We start from the raw sequence: 14972 nt of genomic DNA, 5'->3' as shown, positions 1-14972 counted from the left end.
AATTTTTGCAGAATAGATTCGAATTTTTTTTATATCTTTAAATAAAATATTTACTTTAAAAATAAGTAGTTTAATACTCCTTTCATCCCAAATTAGATGATCCTTTTGAGTAAAATATAAATTCCAAAATAGTTGAATCTCTCTGTTTTCAATGCACATTTATCAACAATTTTCCATTCATACCCTTTCTTATTTACTCTCTCCGTCCTATTTTAGTTGTCACATTTCTATTTTTGTTGGTCAAATTGACTAAGTTTTGACCAAATATTATAAGTCACTCACTCATTATTTAAAAAAACTGAAAATTACATTTTAAAGTAGATTAAAAGTTATTTCCGTTGATAAATTTTTTTTATTTTGTCAATTGATAAAATATTAATAAATTCCAGTCAAACTTTAGTCAATTTGACCGGTACAAAAGCAAATGTGACAACCAAAATGGGACGGAAGGAGTATCATTTTCAATGTACTATCTAACTAATACTATATAAAGTCAACACAATAAATATGGACAAAGATGGAAAAAATAATAATAGTTTAACGAATTTTCTATGGTGTGCCCAAGGGCACACAATAGTCACTAACTCCCATGAGAATTCTAGCTTTTGGTTGGTGGATGGATAATAAATGTAAATGGCCCCGTGCATTCACAACAAGCCATTTTCATAGAAGTTTGTGCTTATTGTGGGCTTGGGCACACATTAGAAAGACCGATAATTTAATACTCTTTAATAGGTGTGAAATAAGTAAAAGACTCACCTAAATTGGGATGAAACTAGCAAAAGGGAAGAAAAAAGGCTCGAAATTAATTTGGAAAAATAGGTTCGAAAATCGAACCCCAGCTGTTTGGTTGAAGTTGAGTGGTTGAAAGTCATGATTCAATATTATCCATGGAAAAAAAAAGAGAGAGCAGTGGGGATGAAAAACTGAAACCAAAGTCCCCGTAAGTTGTTTGTATGTATGTCTCTAAATGGTTTGCAAACACAGAGTGAGATGACCACCTGCTCTGCTTCTCTTACTTCCTCTTCTTTTCCTTGTCCGCCGACCCTTGTCCGAACCCGCTTCCCTCGCCGCGCCCAAGTCTCAGTACGAGGTACTTTTCAACATGCATCCTTTTTGTTATTCATTTGTTTTCATTCTACACAACCACAACAACAATAATTCAGTTATGCTTCTTCTTTTGTGATTACGGGGGTGTTTGGCCGGGATTAAAAGCCTGGCTTCTGAGTTTATAAGTAAGAATTACTTAGTGTAATAATTCAAGATACTTCTAACAAATTGAGAATACTGGCTTTTGTTTCATGACCAAACATTTTAATCACTTATAAGTTAATTTGCTTTTAACTTCTAATTCACTTAAAAGCAAAATCACTTATTTTAAGCTCATCCAAACGGCCGGTACAACTTTGAATGCTGTAGTGCTTTATTGTTATGGTTTATCTCCTTTTTATGCAGTTACAAATGATTCGAACAAAACAGAGTTGCTTTCAGTTTCCAAATCTGAAAACTCAGAGGCGGACAGGATTGTTGATGGGATGGACTTCGGGGAGCTTTGCAATGAGTTTGAGTGCATCAGTAGCCCATCAGTTGAAGCTACGGCGAGGCAGCTTGCGCGTGATATCCTAGAGCTTCGCCAGGGAAATCGTGCTCTTGGTACCTTTGCCGTTTCTGTTAAATACAGTGTACCCTCTCTTTGCCTTTTCGCAATAGTCATGCTATCAGAATTTGTATCCTTAATCTATGTGCTTAAATTTTACTCAAGCAGTTATGTTGTTAAGGAAGCATGTGAAAAGGGGTTTGTCCAGTGTGTGTCCATGAGCAGATGCTAAGTACTACATTTTATATGTACGTGTCATTTTGATTGGTGTGGTTGTTGTATATGCAGGGGGTCCACCATTATTAAGAAATAAGAGCCAACCAAAATGTGTCAAACTTATATATATTTTGGTGCTTAGCATGTGACCATGGGCATACTATAATAGAAAAACCGTTTTAAAAGAGCTTTCGGATATTTTTCGCAATCATAACTTTAATTACCTGTTAAAAGTTGGGTAACCTTGTTCATAATTCGTCAAGTTGAACATAATCTTCTTTCAGCCCTCTGTTCTCATTGCTAGGCAACTCGCACCGGACAGCCTAGTAGACTTGATAATCTTTGTTTTTTATTTTCTTGGCTGTTACTAGTTTTTATTATATATTACAAAGAATAAATTTTACAGCTCAGACTAAGATTTCTAGTTTCTTTGCAGGATCCACTTAGAAGTTTTACTGGTCGGGAGAAATACAAAAGACCCCTATGGGCAACTGATGCTCTTGATGAACCTGTCGTGGTAAGACCTTATACTAGTGCTGATTAGCAATATATGTTTCTTGACAAAGATACTTTTGTGGGGGACATTTAATTTGTTTAATTCGAATTTGAGCTTTTTATATTTTGTTAATGCCTTGAACCTTTTATACCAAGAAAAGTGAAGACGAAGAAAATTATTGGTTAGAAGTCAATGGATATCAACTTTATTTGACCCTTCAACACTTGTAATATGCTCTTAAAAGTTCATCTGTGCAATCTGCCTCACCGAGATACTTCTATAAATTACTAAAATTTTGCTCCCCCTGAACATTCCACTGGTCATTGTTGCACCCCTTGGCAGGGGCGGGTCTAGGGCTGGGATTTGGTGTGCTCCAGCCCGCCTCATTTCTTTTGATCAAAATTCACCAGCACCTTGATGACTCAAAGCAGATTTAGCCCAGTTCATTTAACCATAGCCCTAATGAGAGATCCATCTTCAAAAGATAGTTCAAATAAAAGTTACGTGATTTAATTTGTAAAAATTTGTGTATTGATTAAGTCTAAAGGCTGTAACATTTAGTTTAATAAAGAGGCTGTAACACTTTAATTAGGGATGTTTCTAGACATATGCAATATTTTTATATAAATAATCTAGGTTGTGTTCACGTGGATGGAATGGAATGGAGGGAGAATGGAAAGAATTTGTACTCTAAAATGGTGTTGATTAATGAAAATTTCTATGATTTTCATTCCTCCAATCATTCCATTCCTACTATTTTAACTAAAATCCTAACCCACATGTTTTGGAAGGAAGCTCATTTCATTTATACATCATATTTCCTTGCAATCTTTATCACAAGAAATTTAAACCCATTCATATTAAATTATTATTATCTCATACTTTTTTCTTTCTCCATAAAACTTCTATATAATTTGTTCATTCCATTCCATCCAAGTGAACACAGCCTTAGTTTGTGTAAAACTTTTGTAAGAAAACCATTAGTCAGATTACTAATTCACCATGCACTGGAACGATGTTAACCTTCACTATTGTTTGGAAAACTAACAGATAAACAATGTATGTGTGTTAGCTGCAGTACAATACTAGAAAGAATACAGACCAAGTAGAAGTCTTATTGTTCATGAACTGCAATACCTTAAAAACAAACAATGCTTGCCCATCTATATAGACCACATCATAACAGGAATAGAGAAATTCTAGCAACTAACAAACAAGAAACAACTGTATAAATCCACAACACCTATTAACTAGCTTGATTGTAGGAGCAGTAGCCACAACTTATTTGACTCAACAAATCCTGCAATATATACTAAAATCAAATAAAAAGACTATGTCTATATTCCAACAACTATCAGCTTTTTACTTCAAAATTCTGGTTTATTTTTTTATTAAATTATAAAATTTGAATTTGTAAAACTTGGAAACAGTTTTGGTGCAGATGGAGATTTAAATTAAGGCCTGAATGCAATAAATTGCAAATTGAAAGTAATATAATTTTGTTTTAAAGGGTTTTCTATGTCTTTACTATCTACATGTAATTGTTGTTTTAACAATCACATCTTACCTTTTATTTACCTGTATTTGTTTTCAATATTAGTTCTAATTTACGTTAGTGTTAAGTTTTACATGTTTTTTTAAAACAAATTTACGGACTTGAATATTCTTTTACTTACTAAATTCTGAAAAATTTAAAATCTTATTTTAGCTATATTTTGATGCTTCATAGTTGATTATACTTGATCTAGTTGCTACCCTTTATTGGAATTAAGACGAAACTACCCTTATCGTACATAAAGATAGTTTTGAGTTAAAGATGTTCATGAATCATGAGGGTAATTTTGTCTTAATATCAATATAAGGTGTGCACCTATAAATTATAGGCGTGCACATATCAGCTTTCTTAATTATTTTTTATTATAAAGTGGTACTGGGTAAAGAAAATATTTTAAGTTATCTGTTAGAATATAATATGATCCTGGTAAGTCCTCCTCCTAACATTTTGAGGTTTTAGGAGAATTGGTCACTTAACATGGTATCAGAGCCTAGTCTCGCGGGAGACTCGAGTTCGACCCTTGTGACCCCTTTAAATGGGCTTTCAAGTGAGGGGGATGGAGAATTGGTCACTTAACAATATCCTTAATATTTTTAGCCTAGGGCAGTTTGCACTTGTCCTCTTGGAGAGAATGGCTTTTGGTCAGAAGTAGGCAGATTATAGCTGGTGTTGCCTCTGCTTTTGTGAAGTGTAAAGAGATTTTTTTTTTCCCCTTTGTTGATTATAGTGTAAAGAGATTTTATAAACTAATTAGAAATTAGCCACTACCTAGGAAAGCAAACTGAGAATGGATATAGTGTGTCTTCCACTTATGCAAGGAGGTTAAAAGTGAGATTGAAGATCTGAGTCAGGTGGTACCAGATTAATGACTTTGGCAACATGTGATGAATGACCATCTCTGAAGTAAAGGTGCTAAGAAGATTCTGCGGTATGCCGCAGTACGTGTTGCCCTACGATGAACAAAGGATATTGGTCTCTTATCATTGATAGCTACATATAAAGAGTGTGACATACTTGGCAAAAAAAAAAAAAACGGTCATCTTTAAGTTGCATACATCATATGTTAGCGGATGGGAAGAGGATCTGCTTTGGGGTTGATTAATGATTGAGAAAGTGGTGTTAATCAAATGTGTTAAAACCTATTATTTGAGCTGCCAGGTTCTAACATCTCTCGCTCCTACTTGTATATAAAAAGAGAAGGCCACGAAAAAACAAGAGAATCAGAATCCGGGCATAAAGAGCTGGGATTCAGAGGCTATGGTTAATGAATTTGTTTCTGAAGTAATGGAAAGGTGTCCTTTGGAGGACTCTTAAGGATGACAAATGCTATATATTGGCTTTATAGAAGTTTTTTCTTCTAGGGGAGTGTATATTTGAAAAGGTGAGGGTACAACAGAAGCCTGTCTGTCAGATCACTCTGATAAAACATGATGAAGACAGGCTATGGACTATGGTGTAGTTTGTTAAGTATGATATGTGCCTTTTGAGTCTTCTTTCTTTCTCTGTATCTTGGTTGCGTCATAGTCAATCCATTATATATTTTCTTTAATACATTGTATGAATCTTGACTGTGGGTCCTTTTTGGCTGAAAATAAATCTTGGAGATGAAGTTGTGTTCTGTCATGAGGCAATTGCCTTACTTGAACTTGACACTTGCCTTCTCCTAGCCTGATTTTAAATTAGACATGTAATAATTAAAGTTTCAGCTTATACGTTTAATCTGTCTGTATTTAATTTTTTTTGGCATGAATATTTGATAATTTGCTGCTGATCCCAAATAATATTCTACTTTTTGCTTCACTTTTTTTTTTTTTTTTGGCATGATCATTGATAATTTTCAGCAGAAAGTAGAATATTAATTGTTTCCTCGCTTTGAGGCACACAAGTTTGGCGAAAAGGACAGAAGATCATGAATTCATGCTTTCTTTTGTTGGTTCTTCTAGTCAACTAATATCAGTGGTGTTAACTACTATGTCCTGGTTATTGCAGGGTGTGCAAGAAATGTCAATGTCATCAACTAGTTTGTTAAACATCAAATGGACATTAAAAGGAAAGCCTAAATCGTTGGTTGCTGCTATCGGAGGCGATGTAATTGTTAAAGTTAATTCTCAATTTACTTTAAATCAAATTAGCGGCCAAGTGATTGAGCATAAAGAGTTGTGGGATCTATCAGCTTCATCAACAATTGCTCAGGCATACTTTTGGTCATCTCGAAGACTTTTTTCCACTGTTGAGTTTGTAAAAGATATAACCGACTCTGCTAAGAACTTGTCAAGCCGATTTCAGCCTGAGAAAGAGAATACCGAGATATATCCAGATCCCCTCGGGGACCCCACAAAGGTTTCTTTTTCTTCGATCCATATTTTCATTCAATTCCTGCTCTTATTAACATTGATATGATTTAAGAAGTCAGCACAAACATATTTTACTACTTATTCTTGTAAACCAGAATATTATAAAGACAGGTCCCTTTTAAGAACAAGATAGTAATTCATTGAGTGTCAAATCTGAAGCAAAAATGTCTTCTTTCTGAAACTGGACCCAGCAATTAGGTACACAACCAAAAACCCAGCTTAGAAAAGACGGTTGGGTTCCTTGGGCACACAGATAAATTGAGTGTTGTATATATGTTTGACACTTATGACATGAAAATACACGACACTGTTGCAAGGTCAGCTCGAAACAAAAACATTGAGTAATGGAGTTTCTACAGACGAGCTTCATCTAAATTGTCAATTGATTATCTCCTTATATAAATTTAATTTTAAGTGATAATAATCAGGATTTGTTCTCGTCATCGAGAAGGTTGAGGGTTTTTGTTTTGTTGTATTCTATTTTTCTAATCAAGAAGGTTAAGATATATTAAACTAGTAAGGCTATCATAGGTTACATCAGATACTTTGCTAGTACTTTATTCTTTCCTCCAGTTTTTTTTCATGTAACTAATCTGTTATGTTGTTCTGTTGTATCTTAGTTCTTCCAACGAGATGACAGCTTCCAGAGAGATGCCTATCAAATTGCTTTAGTTCTGGCACTTGTGTATTTTGTTGTACAATTTCTGAAGACAACTTTGTAATTATGAAGTTGCTGTTACTTTTGAATCTTGTCTTGTAATTATTGTTGCATATAAAGCGTAGATGAAGTATATGATATATGTAGTTAGTGTTTAGAATACTTTGACATTTATTCAACAAAAGAATGCGTAAAACAACAGAAAATTACTTGTTTGGGGGTTTCAAATTCTACTCTTATTTGTTATTGTCTCATTTTTTTTTATCTTAGTTCTATATGACAATAATATGATCAGATTCTTGTTTTCATTTTTCTTGTTCTTGTTTGAGCTGGCTGAGCGAGTTCCTTATAGTCCCTGATTCCCAGCTCTTTCGCCAGACTGCAAATTAAATAAAATAGACCTTTAGATAAATATTTAATACTTCAGAATATAAAGTATGGCCTAGTATCTCAAAATGATAAATTATATTTCCCTCTAGATGTGCTCCTAGTGATTCACATAGAGAATTACTGTAGGTACTAGTTTAAAAATGGAAGGTAGAAAGGTCACTACTCAAAAGCAAGTAGAACCTTATTTTCTTTGCAGAAGTCCAGCTTTAGAAAGACAACATCGGAGTACTTCTCAGATAGTTGTTTACATTTGGGAGCAATAATCTTACAAGGAACGCAACTGCATGTTCAAAAAAGTTATCAGAAATCTGCAAATCCTGCGTTGAAATTGTATTGGAAAAACCTCAAATGAAGTTGAAAATTGGTCGAATGAAAACGTAAGGAAAGGTATTAAGATGTGCCTCACAATCAGAGATGCTCTGTTGAAGAAACAAATCCTAGAGCAGCAAAAAGATATCCAGACTGAAATTTCATGAAACAACATTCAGATAATCATCTTATTTTCCTTTCTGGTCTTCCTAACATAAGTTGGATTTATACCTAACTATAAAGGAAGCTATACAACAGAGAGAGGGAGGGGGGTGAGGGAGAGCCTGTAATGAAATGATAGATAGCAATTTTATAGAGAAATCAATCAGCATTTAACAAGAGGCCAAAAAGTATCCTGATCAACCTCTGTAACTACACCCAACACTGGCTCAACACTTTCCAAGATTCTTATTTTTCACATTATTACTCTGTTTGGGATGTATGACATTTTTTGGGGGACAAAGATGATGAACCCACAATCCCATTTTGTGCAATTCTTCGAGATGCTTGGAGAAAATGAATTGAAAAGATTCAGTTTTTTTTTTCTGTTTTTCTTTACAGTTTTATGGGACGTTTTTGGTGTTAAATAGTGAAGTCTTCCTTTCTAGCGATATGTTGGTATTTTGGTAATTTTTGTGTTGCGGATTTCGGTAAGATTGCCGCTACCCGAGATTTTGCCATTGTGGGATATACGAGGACTTCGTTAAGATTATCACTTAAGTAATATTGTGCAGTTCTTTTTTTTTTTTTTATGCTGAAAATAAAACTTGTTTGATAAATTAAAACTAGTTTTTCCAACCAACAATTTTTAGCTCAAAAACTTGTTTAAGAAAAAATCAGGTCCCCTATTTTTGAAAAAAAGATGCTTTCAACAAATTTCATTATATAACCTCACGAAATACATATTTTTAGTTTTATAACCTCAGTAAAATTAGAAAACTTAAAAACAAATTTGATGTGGGAGAGTTTTGGGCGAGTATTCCAATCGTATTAAATATGAATAAAGGCTTTCGCGTAGTTGCATTATCATGATGATAAATGATAATCGCTGCAAGGTCATGCAAAATAGGAAAAAATTACATTAGCGAAAACTTGAAAACCAGATATAGAAGACCATTTCTGTGACTGCAACCGGAATATAGAAGATACAGGCATACAGCTACATTTGGTGAAATAAGAAGAAGAAAAGTGGATTCTAACTATCCCACTTTTATTGTTCTGTTTATTTTACCACCTCATTTACAAACTTTTCGGGCAGTCCTTGACGAGTACTGATTGACCTGTAAGAACACCAAAAGAGTCCACATATTTTTAGAATAGAATACACATATTGTAGAGAACTAAATGGAGAAAATCTCTTACAGATTCATATATCATTTTGCTTCTTTTAAGAGAATTTTCTCTGTTTTATATGGGACAACTATATTCCCTCCCAACTGACCTTTGAGCCGATACAACTCCTAACAAAAACTATCTTCCCTAACCCAAATAGTGTCAGTTATAAAATCAAGTTCTGTTGAACTTTTTGGATCATGATGTGGAACTTAACTGACTTGCTGCTACAAAGTTATGCGACATTTACGTTTTACTTCTGAAACATACAGCCTCTTAACTAGAATTTTAGTAATAAGAACGTTTGGGATAGTAGGGAAGTGAAAGCTTTAATTATACATACTGCAAATTTCGGCATTAATATATTTTTTAAGGTTTGAAGTCTGAATAGTGCATCTTTCTTCCTGGTTATCTAGGATACGTGATAGCATTCCCCAAACAGGAACTCCTCGTTTGGATGTAGCTTTTTCAACGACTAACCAACTTCTGGCTTGCAAAATCGAATATAAGAAGTCGAAAATTTTAACTTCTTTAATTACTAAAACTATTCCGTCTACAAGTACATAAGAATATCTCACCTCAATTTGTTGCACTTTCAGTCTCTACTTCAGCTTCAACTTTGACATCGGTTTCAGGTTCAGAAGCTACTGATTTAGGAAGCTTTGAGACTCGGAATATAGCCAAATTGGTGTCCCCTAAAAATCAAACACTAGCTTCTTTAACACAAATTTTAACTTGAATAGAAAAAAGAAGATAACTAGCACGTTACTTTGATTGTTTTTTATTGACCAGCAAAAATTTAAACTTGAATCATATAATGTATACAAATTTAAATTTGATATAAGTTAAGTATCAAATTAGTCAACTTGCAGAAGTGATATTTATATCAACTTAAGCGATTGAAAAGACACCTGTTGAGATTGATAAATAAAGTGATACATGGTCTCCACTTCATGATGAATTTGCTATTTAACCCCTAAATTATCAGGCCCCAGGTTCTTGTTGCAAGTTCAAAAGCCTAAACTGAAATGCTATAGAAATAGAAGGGAAGATCTTGAATGGTCTACTTCTTAAGTTCTACTTGGTAAAATCTTAAGTAAAAGTGTGACACCTGAATTTAGAAACAAATAATGAAACTTATACAGCTTCATCTGAAAGATATGCAGATGATATTAGTAGCCTGCCAGCTCACTGAAAATGTAATTGAGCTTTGGCCTTGGTGACATGGGCATATATAAATTCAGTTTCAGGCAACTTCAGATGTTTAAGATTCTTGTAATTTAGGTCATCAATGATGCTGCAGAAAGTATGAAGTGCAATAACAACTGCCTAAGTAGCAAATTTTATCATAGTTAAAGACAATCTAATACAAGGGGCAAGTTTCAAATACTGTACCAAAGGTAAGATATCTTCCGGTTTCTATCGTAGCAGGGACACCAGGACTAAGCCGTTTGTCGTCGATGAATGTGCCATTTGTACTGTTTAGATCTGTCACTACCAGACTTCCTTCTTTCATCTGAAGACGAGCATGTTCACCGGACACTGTTCCTCATCAAGACCAAGAAGTATCAAACTAAAAAGAGTACATGTAATATAAATAGTATTTTTCAGTTGCCATAGTAATAGTTAGAAAGCTAAATAGATTATATATTCTTCTTCATTGTCATTTTATTATTCAGTTAAACGAAACCAAGTACCAAAAGCGCAGATTGGTGATTCAGGAGTCAGCCGATGAATGTCTACCAAGTCCAGTGACAATATTATCACCATCCCCCCAATTCTCCGAATCAATTCCCATGTGCACTACGTGTGAACCAAAACTTTGATACTGAAGGCCTTTTATAGACTTAAAAACATGAAAATATTAATGCAGTAGGACAAATATCCTCTGTTAATCTTGCATATCTGAATTTTAACCATTGTAGTCAAATATGTAATTTAAAATTGCGAAAAGGGAGTAGGCACTTAAATTTCTGAAAGCAACACATAAAAATACATTCTTGTGAGACTAGATTTTTATTCCAAGATGTTTTCTTTGGTTATGGTCAATTACAGAACTATAAACACTTGCGCAGACATGCTGCCACGAGGGTTAAACCTTGGAGAGGAGAAGGGGTATCTTCTACGCTAGTGCCATTAATGATCCAGAACTAAGTGAAGTAATAGCCAAACCATAAATTAATTCATTAAGAAGCAATTATCTTCAAATTAAAGAGGCTGCATCCACAATAACTAAAAAGGCTTTCTCAGGAAATTAGCACAACTGACTGTCGCCTAACTACAAGTGGAAAATGGTATTGTAAACGCTAGGAAATCCTAAGATTTTGGTACCTGTTGCGACAGGAATAACCAAGTCGGCTTTCTCAGGAACACGTCCAACCGTCACTACAGTCTAACATTTATCAAAATTTTGCAGTTAGAAGGCCTTTCTCGGCAAATGAATTAAAAAACCGATATAAATGGCCAAAGTGTAGATACTCACTGAAGATATTTCATATGCATCAGGCATTGGCACCTTAAAACCTATGTGTCTTGAATCACCATCACCTGTGTTAAATTAACCAATACCATAAATAAACACAAATCGGAGAAGCAGTATCTTAAAATTCAAATCACACGCGTATTAGTTGTCCAGTTATTTTATTATGCATTATCAAATTATGCTAAGATGATAGCTAAGAAAAGACCTTCAAGACACACAATTTTTATAATTTACATGCACAATAAATTGGAACATCGGATACGCTAAAAAATATATATAGTGTGAGTATCAGCTAACAAATCGCTAGATGTTTATCTAATTGATACCTACATAGATTTTATAGTACGAGCAATCAGGAGCAGATCTATGCTTCGAACTTCAGGGGACACCAAACAAATTTTCGAAAACCATTCATATAATTTTAAATTTTGGTGGGGCACTTCTGTAATTTTATAAAATTACGAATGATGAAAAAATGTAAAAATAAAATAAAATAGGGAGACACGTATCCCCGGGCCTCTTCTTAGATCGGCTCTGTGAGTAATTATGGGGTGCTTATTACCTACAGGTTGAAGAAGCCATCTTTCTCCATCATAAGTAGAAGTGGTTTCCTCAGTAGAAGCTTGTATAACACTTAATTTCCTCCTTGGCCCTGCATTTAAATGAAGGAAGTGTTGCAGCTTTCTGGGTGACTGTGACTGTGAGGTCTTGAACCCAGAAAAACTGACGCAACTGCTACCATGAGCAGAGGGTATGTAGTGAAAGAATGCAAACTTGGTACTAGTAAAATTTTGACTTGTCACTTCCATTATCTGAATATGTAAGTGCTTTAAACTCAACAGTCAACAATTGTGTGATACTACTATATGCTTGGGAAGAAAACCAAGAGGTGGCTGAAAAATATGTGGTGTATATCCGGTCTGTTGGTTATCCATGGATGTGTTTGGAATTCAGCACAAAGATACTCCTCTGTCCCACCAGGTTTTGTAAGTTAGTTTTTGACACGTATTTTAAAACTCTTATAACATATACTTACAATATATATATATTTTAAAAAAAGTTCCTGAAAAAGAGTTTGAAGTGTAAATTTTTATTCAAAAAAAGAAAAAATTAAAAATACGTTATAGAACTATACTTTACGAGAGTCTTAAAATGCGTGTAAACAGTGTACGTGAACTTTGTATTGGGATGGAGGGAGTAATATAGGATAAGCAGAGGTAGGTAGGTATTAGACATAAACTAATGGCATGTAAATATATTAATGGTCATGTTCAAATGTTCAAGAGAGAATCATTAGACAGAGAATCCAGAGAACTCTTACCTTATTTTTAGTATTAGTTAGGGTTCTGCAGCAGAATCGCATATGAAAAAATGTTTTATTTATGTATTATATTTTGAAATTACTTCTAAACACACACAACAATTGCAAAAAAACATGTGTATAGATTTAGCTCCTGAAAATCTATGTAAAATATAGGGTTTTGGAGCAGAATCTTATGGTTCTCTGGTTCTATTTTAAGTATTGTTTCTCTCTTGAGCGCGATCTTAAATATATATTTAGATATACTTAATCGTATATATGTTGTAACAATATAGTTACTCTCCTACCTTGTAAGATTGATTCAAGATATATAGGAGTTATCAAGTTTAGGATTAATTCACCATAAGGAGTTATCTACATATCTTTGTACAACTATAAATACATACAGTGCGCATCAATAAAAGTGGAATCTCTGAGCAATCTTTTATATCTAGTTACTTGTTTTATTCTGGTATCAATAGTAGGTCTTTAAAGCATATATAATGATATCAAGAGCAGGTTTTTAAAGCATCATATATTTTTTTTCCAGAACACCTAGTTCTGCATTATCATATCATCACTTTATTTTTATCAATGACAGAGACATCATCTCCCATCATATCATCTCCTTCTAATGTACATGTAGATATCATACCTCCCAATGTTGCAATTGATTTTTAGCATTTTGGGCAGGTTATAATGAGGAACTTGACATAGAGGGTGGACTCCATCAAAACAGACAACAAGTTCAATATTGATAATAGAGTTACCATTGGCACTAGAACTAAGATGAGATCCAAAATGGAAAAGGAATCTAGTTTTGCCTCCAAGGTTGATACTCTAGAGTCTTGGGTTTTCACTCTAGAGAAAGGGATAACTCAAACCATCCTTAATCAAGTAGTCCAAATTGTCTGGCTATGGAGGCTGCTAGATGCAAATTATCCTTTTCAACCACTTGATACTAACAAAAAAGGGGAGAAGTTAGATAATTTACAAAAAAGTCAGTAATAACTAATAAAGTAACATCATTGAAAAGTAAGAGAAAGGTGCCCATCTCAGGTCTAATTGCAGATGGAGTGCCTGCAACTAAAAAGGAGCTGCCAATTATTGTAGTGGAGAAGAAGAAGGATACACAGGGTAAAGAAGAAGCTAAGCAACCATCACACCACAGCAAAACCTTAAACAATCTTGCTACACTCACCCCAAGCAAAGTGCTCAACAAGAAGAATTCCACCCAATCCTCGATGAGGATCCATCTCTCAGAAAGGCCAATGGAATGAACAATTTTAAATATGATTTCCCTATGCCAAAGCCCATGAATTCAAGGTTCTGGGAGAAACTCTACAAGTTGCCAAATTTTGGAAAAAGAAAGATGAAAATCAGTCCAGATAGCTCTTGGAAAGTTGGCTGATGATAAGCTAAGCAGGGGGAATTTGCATTTGGGGAAAGGAATAAAACTATCATTTATGTGCCTGATGTTCATTCTCTTTATACAAAAGACATAGAAGAAGGAAACAGGCTAAGAGGACCTAAAGTAGAGGAAGACATTGTAGCAAAATTAGCAGGTGTATGAGAAGAGGAATTGTGGAATGAGTTTGATGGTGACTTGATGGTGAATTGGAGAATATAAACTCTAAAGCAATTTAAGAACAACTTTTGTTGGAGGCTAACAAGAACTTGAATAAGAAGAAACCACAGAAGAGAAATAAGGCACTTGTTGGGAGAAAAGGTAAATTGGGTGAAAAGAAGAGTCCAATGAAGAAAAGAAAGATGAAAAAGAATATACCCTTTCTAAAATAACTTTGGAGGATGTACTCCTAAACATGCCCAAATAGGATCCCATTGAATTTGACATCTCACGACTGAACTTTCCTAATTTATTTGTGTTAAAAGAAGATATAAGGAAGGAAAATGGGAACAAAGAGGCCAAGGAAAAAAAATTGAGAACAAGAAGCAGAAGCTTTTCTCACAAGAAAAATAGGCATATAAATCAAAGTAGATTTCATGTGGAGGGTCCAGCTCAAGTCAAAGCTCCATCCAAGCCTGTAGAAATCTTATGAGTTCTAGACATTGTCAAGAAGCCTCACTCTGACTATGCTTCGACTATTCATAAATCTGAGCAACCCAAGATAGATTTTTACCTAAATGAACTTGAAAAAGTTAGATGGCTTGACCTAAAAGGAGACTACCGAAGAGACTGGAATTCTTCAACAAGGGTGGACATATAAGACAATGGCCATTGTAGAGGATACTCGATTAAGACTACAATATATTGAGATCTGT

At 34.3% G+C, this 14972-nt stretch overlaps 2 protein-coding genes across 2 annotated transcripts; one reads left to right on the top strand and one right to left on the bottom strand.

Annotated features, from left to right (window-relative positions):
- Positions 1-848: 848 nt before the first annotated feature.
- LOC108197362 (uncharacterized) lies at positions 849-7122 on the top strand. Its single transcript, XM_017364954.2, has 5 exons — positions 849-1093; positions 1456-1682; positions 2250-2330; positions 5854-6204; positions 6839-7122. Exons 1-5 carry the CDS (start codon positions 961-963, stop codon positions 6938-6940), a joined length of 894 nt encoding a protein of 297 aa, XP_017220443.1. The 5' UTR covers positions 849-960; the 3' UTR covers positions 6941-7122.
- A 1512-nt stretch (positions 7123-8634) lies between these two features.
- Positions 8635-12363, bottom strand: LOC108197215 (uncharacterized). Its single transcript, XM_017364770.2, has 6 exons — positions 11952-12363; positions 11390-11454; positions 11239-11299; positions 10303-10449; positions 9486-9602; positions 8635-8855 (listed from the first exon to the last, which is right to left on the bottom strand). The coding sequence occupies exons 1-5, from the start codon at positions 12196-12198 to the stop codon at positions 9487-9489; spliced, it is 636 nt and encodes a 211-aa protein (XP_017220259.1). The 5' UTR covers positions 12199-12363; the 3' UTR covers positions 8635-8855; position 9486.
- Between the last annotated feature and the right edge of the window lie 2609 nt (positions 12364-14972).

This window comes from Daucus carota, chromosome 8, assembly GCF_001625215.2.
Source record: "Daucus carota subsp. sativus chromosome 8, DH1 v3.0, whole genome shotgun sequence".
NCBI lineage: Eukaryota > Viridiplantae > Streptophyta > Magnoliopsida > Apiales > Apiaceae > Daucus > Daucus carota.
Note: the sequence above shows the minus strand (reverse complement) of the source record. Positions and strands in the feature narration are given on the sequence as shown.

What these genes read in the sequence shown, in the direction of transcription:
- LOC108197362 (XM_017364954.2), top strand. Translation starts at nt 961, where the DNA reads ATGTCTCTAAATGGTTTGCAAACACAGAGTGAGATGACCACCTGCTCT. An exon ending in CGCCCAAGTCTCAGTACGAG is followed by an intron (nt 1,094 to 1,455) that starts GTACTTTTCAAC and finishes CTTTTTATGCAG; the next exon opens with TTACAAATGATTCGAACAAA. An exon ending in CCCTCGGGGACCCCACAAAG is followed by an intron (nt 6,205 to 6,838) that starts GTTTCTTTTTCT and finishes GTTGTATCTTAG; the next exon opens with TTCTTCCAACGAGATGACAG.
- LOC108197215 (XM_017364770.2), bottom strand. Translation starts at nt 12,198, where the DNA reads ATGGAAGTGACAAGTCAAAATTTTACTAGTACCAAGTTTGCATTCTTT. An exon ending in ATGGCTTCTTCAACCTGTAG is followed by an intron (nt 11,455 to 11,951) that starts GTAATAAGCACC and finishes AATTTAACACAG; the next exon opens with GTGATGGTGATTCAAGACAC. An exon ending in GGTTATTCCTGTCGCAACAG is followed by an intron (nt 10,450 to 11,238) that starts GTACCAAAATCT and finishes GATGAGGAACAG; the next exon opens with TGTCCGGTGAACATGCTCGT.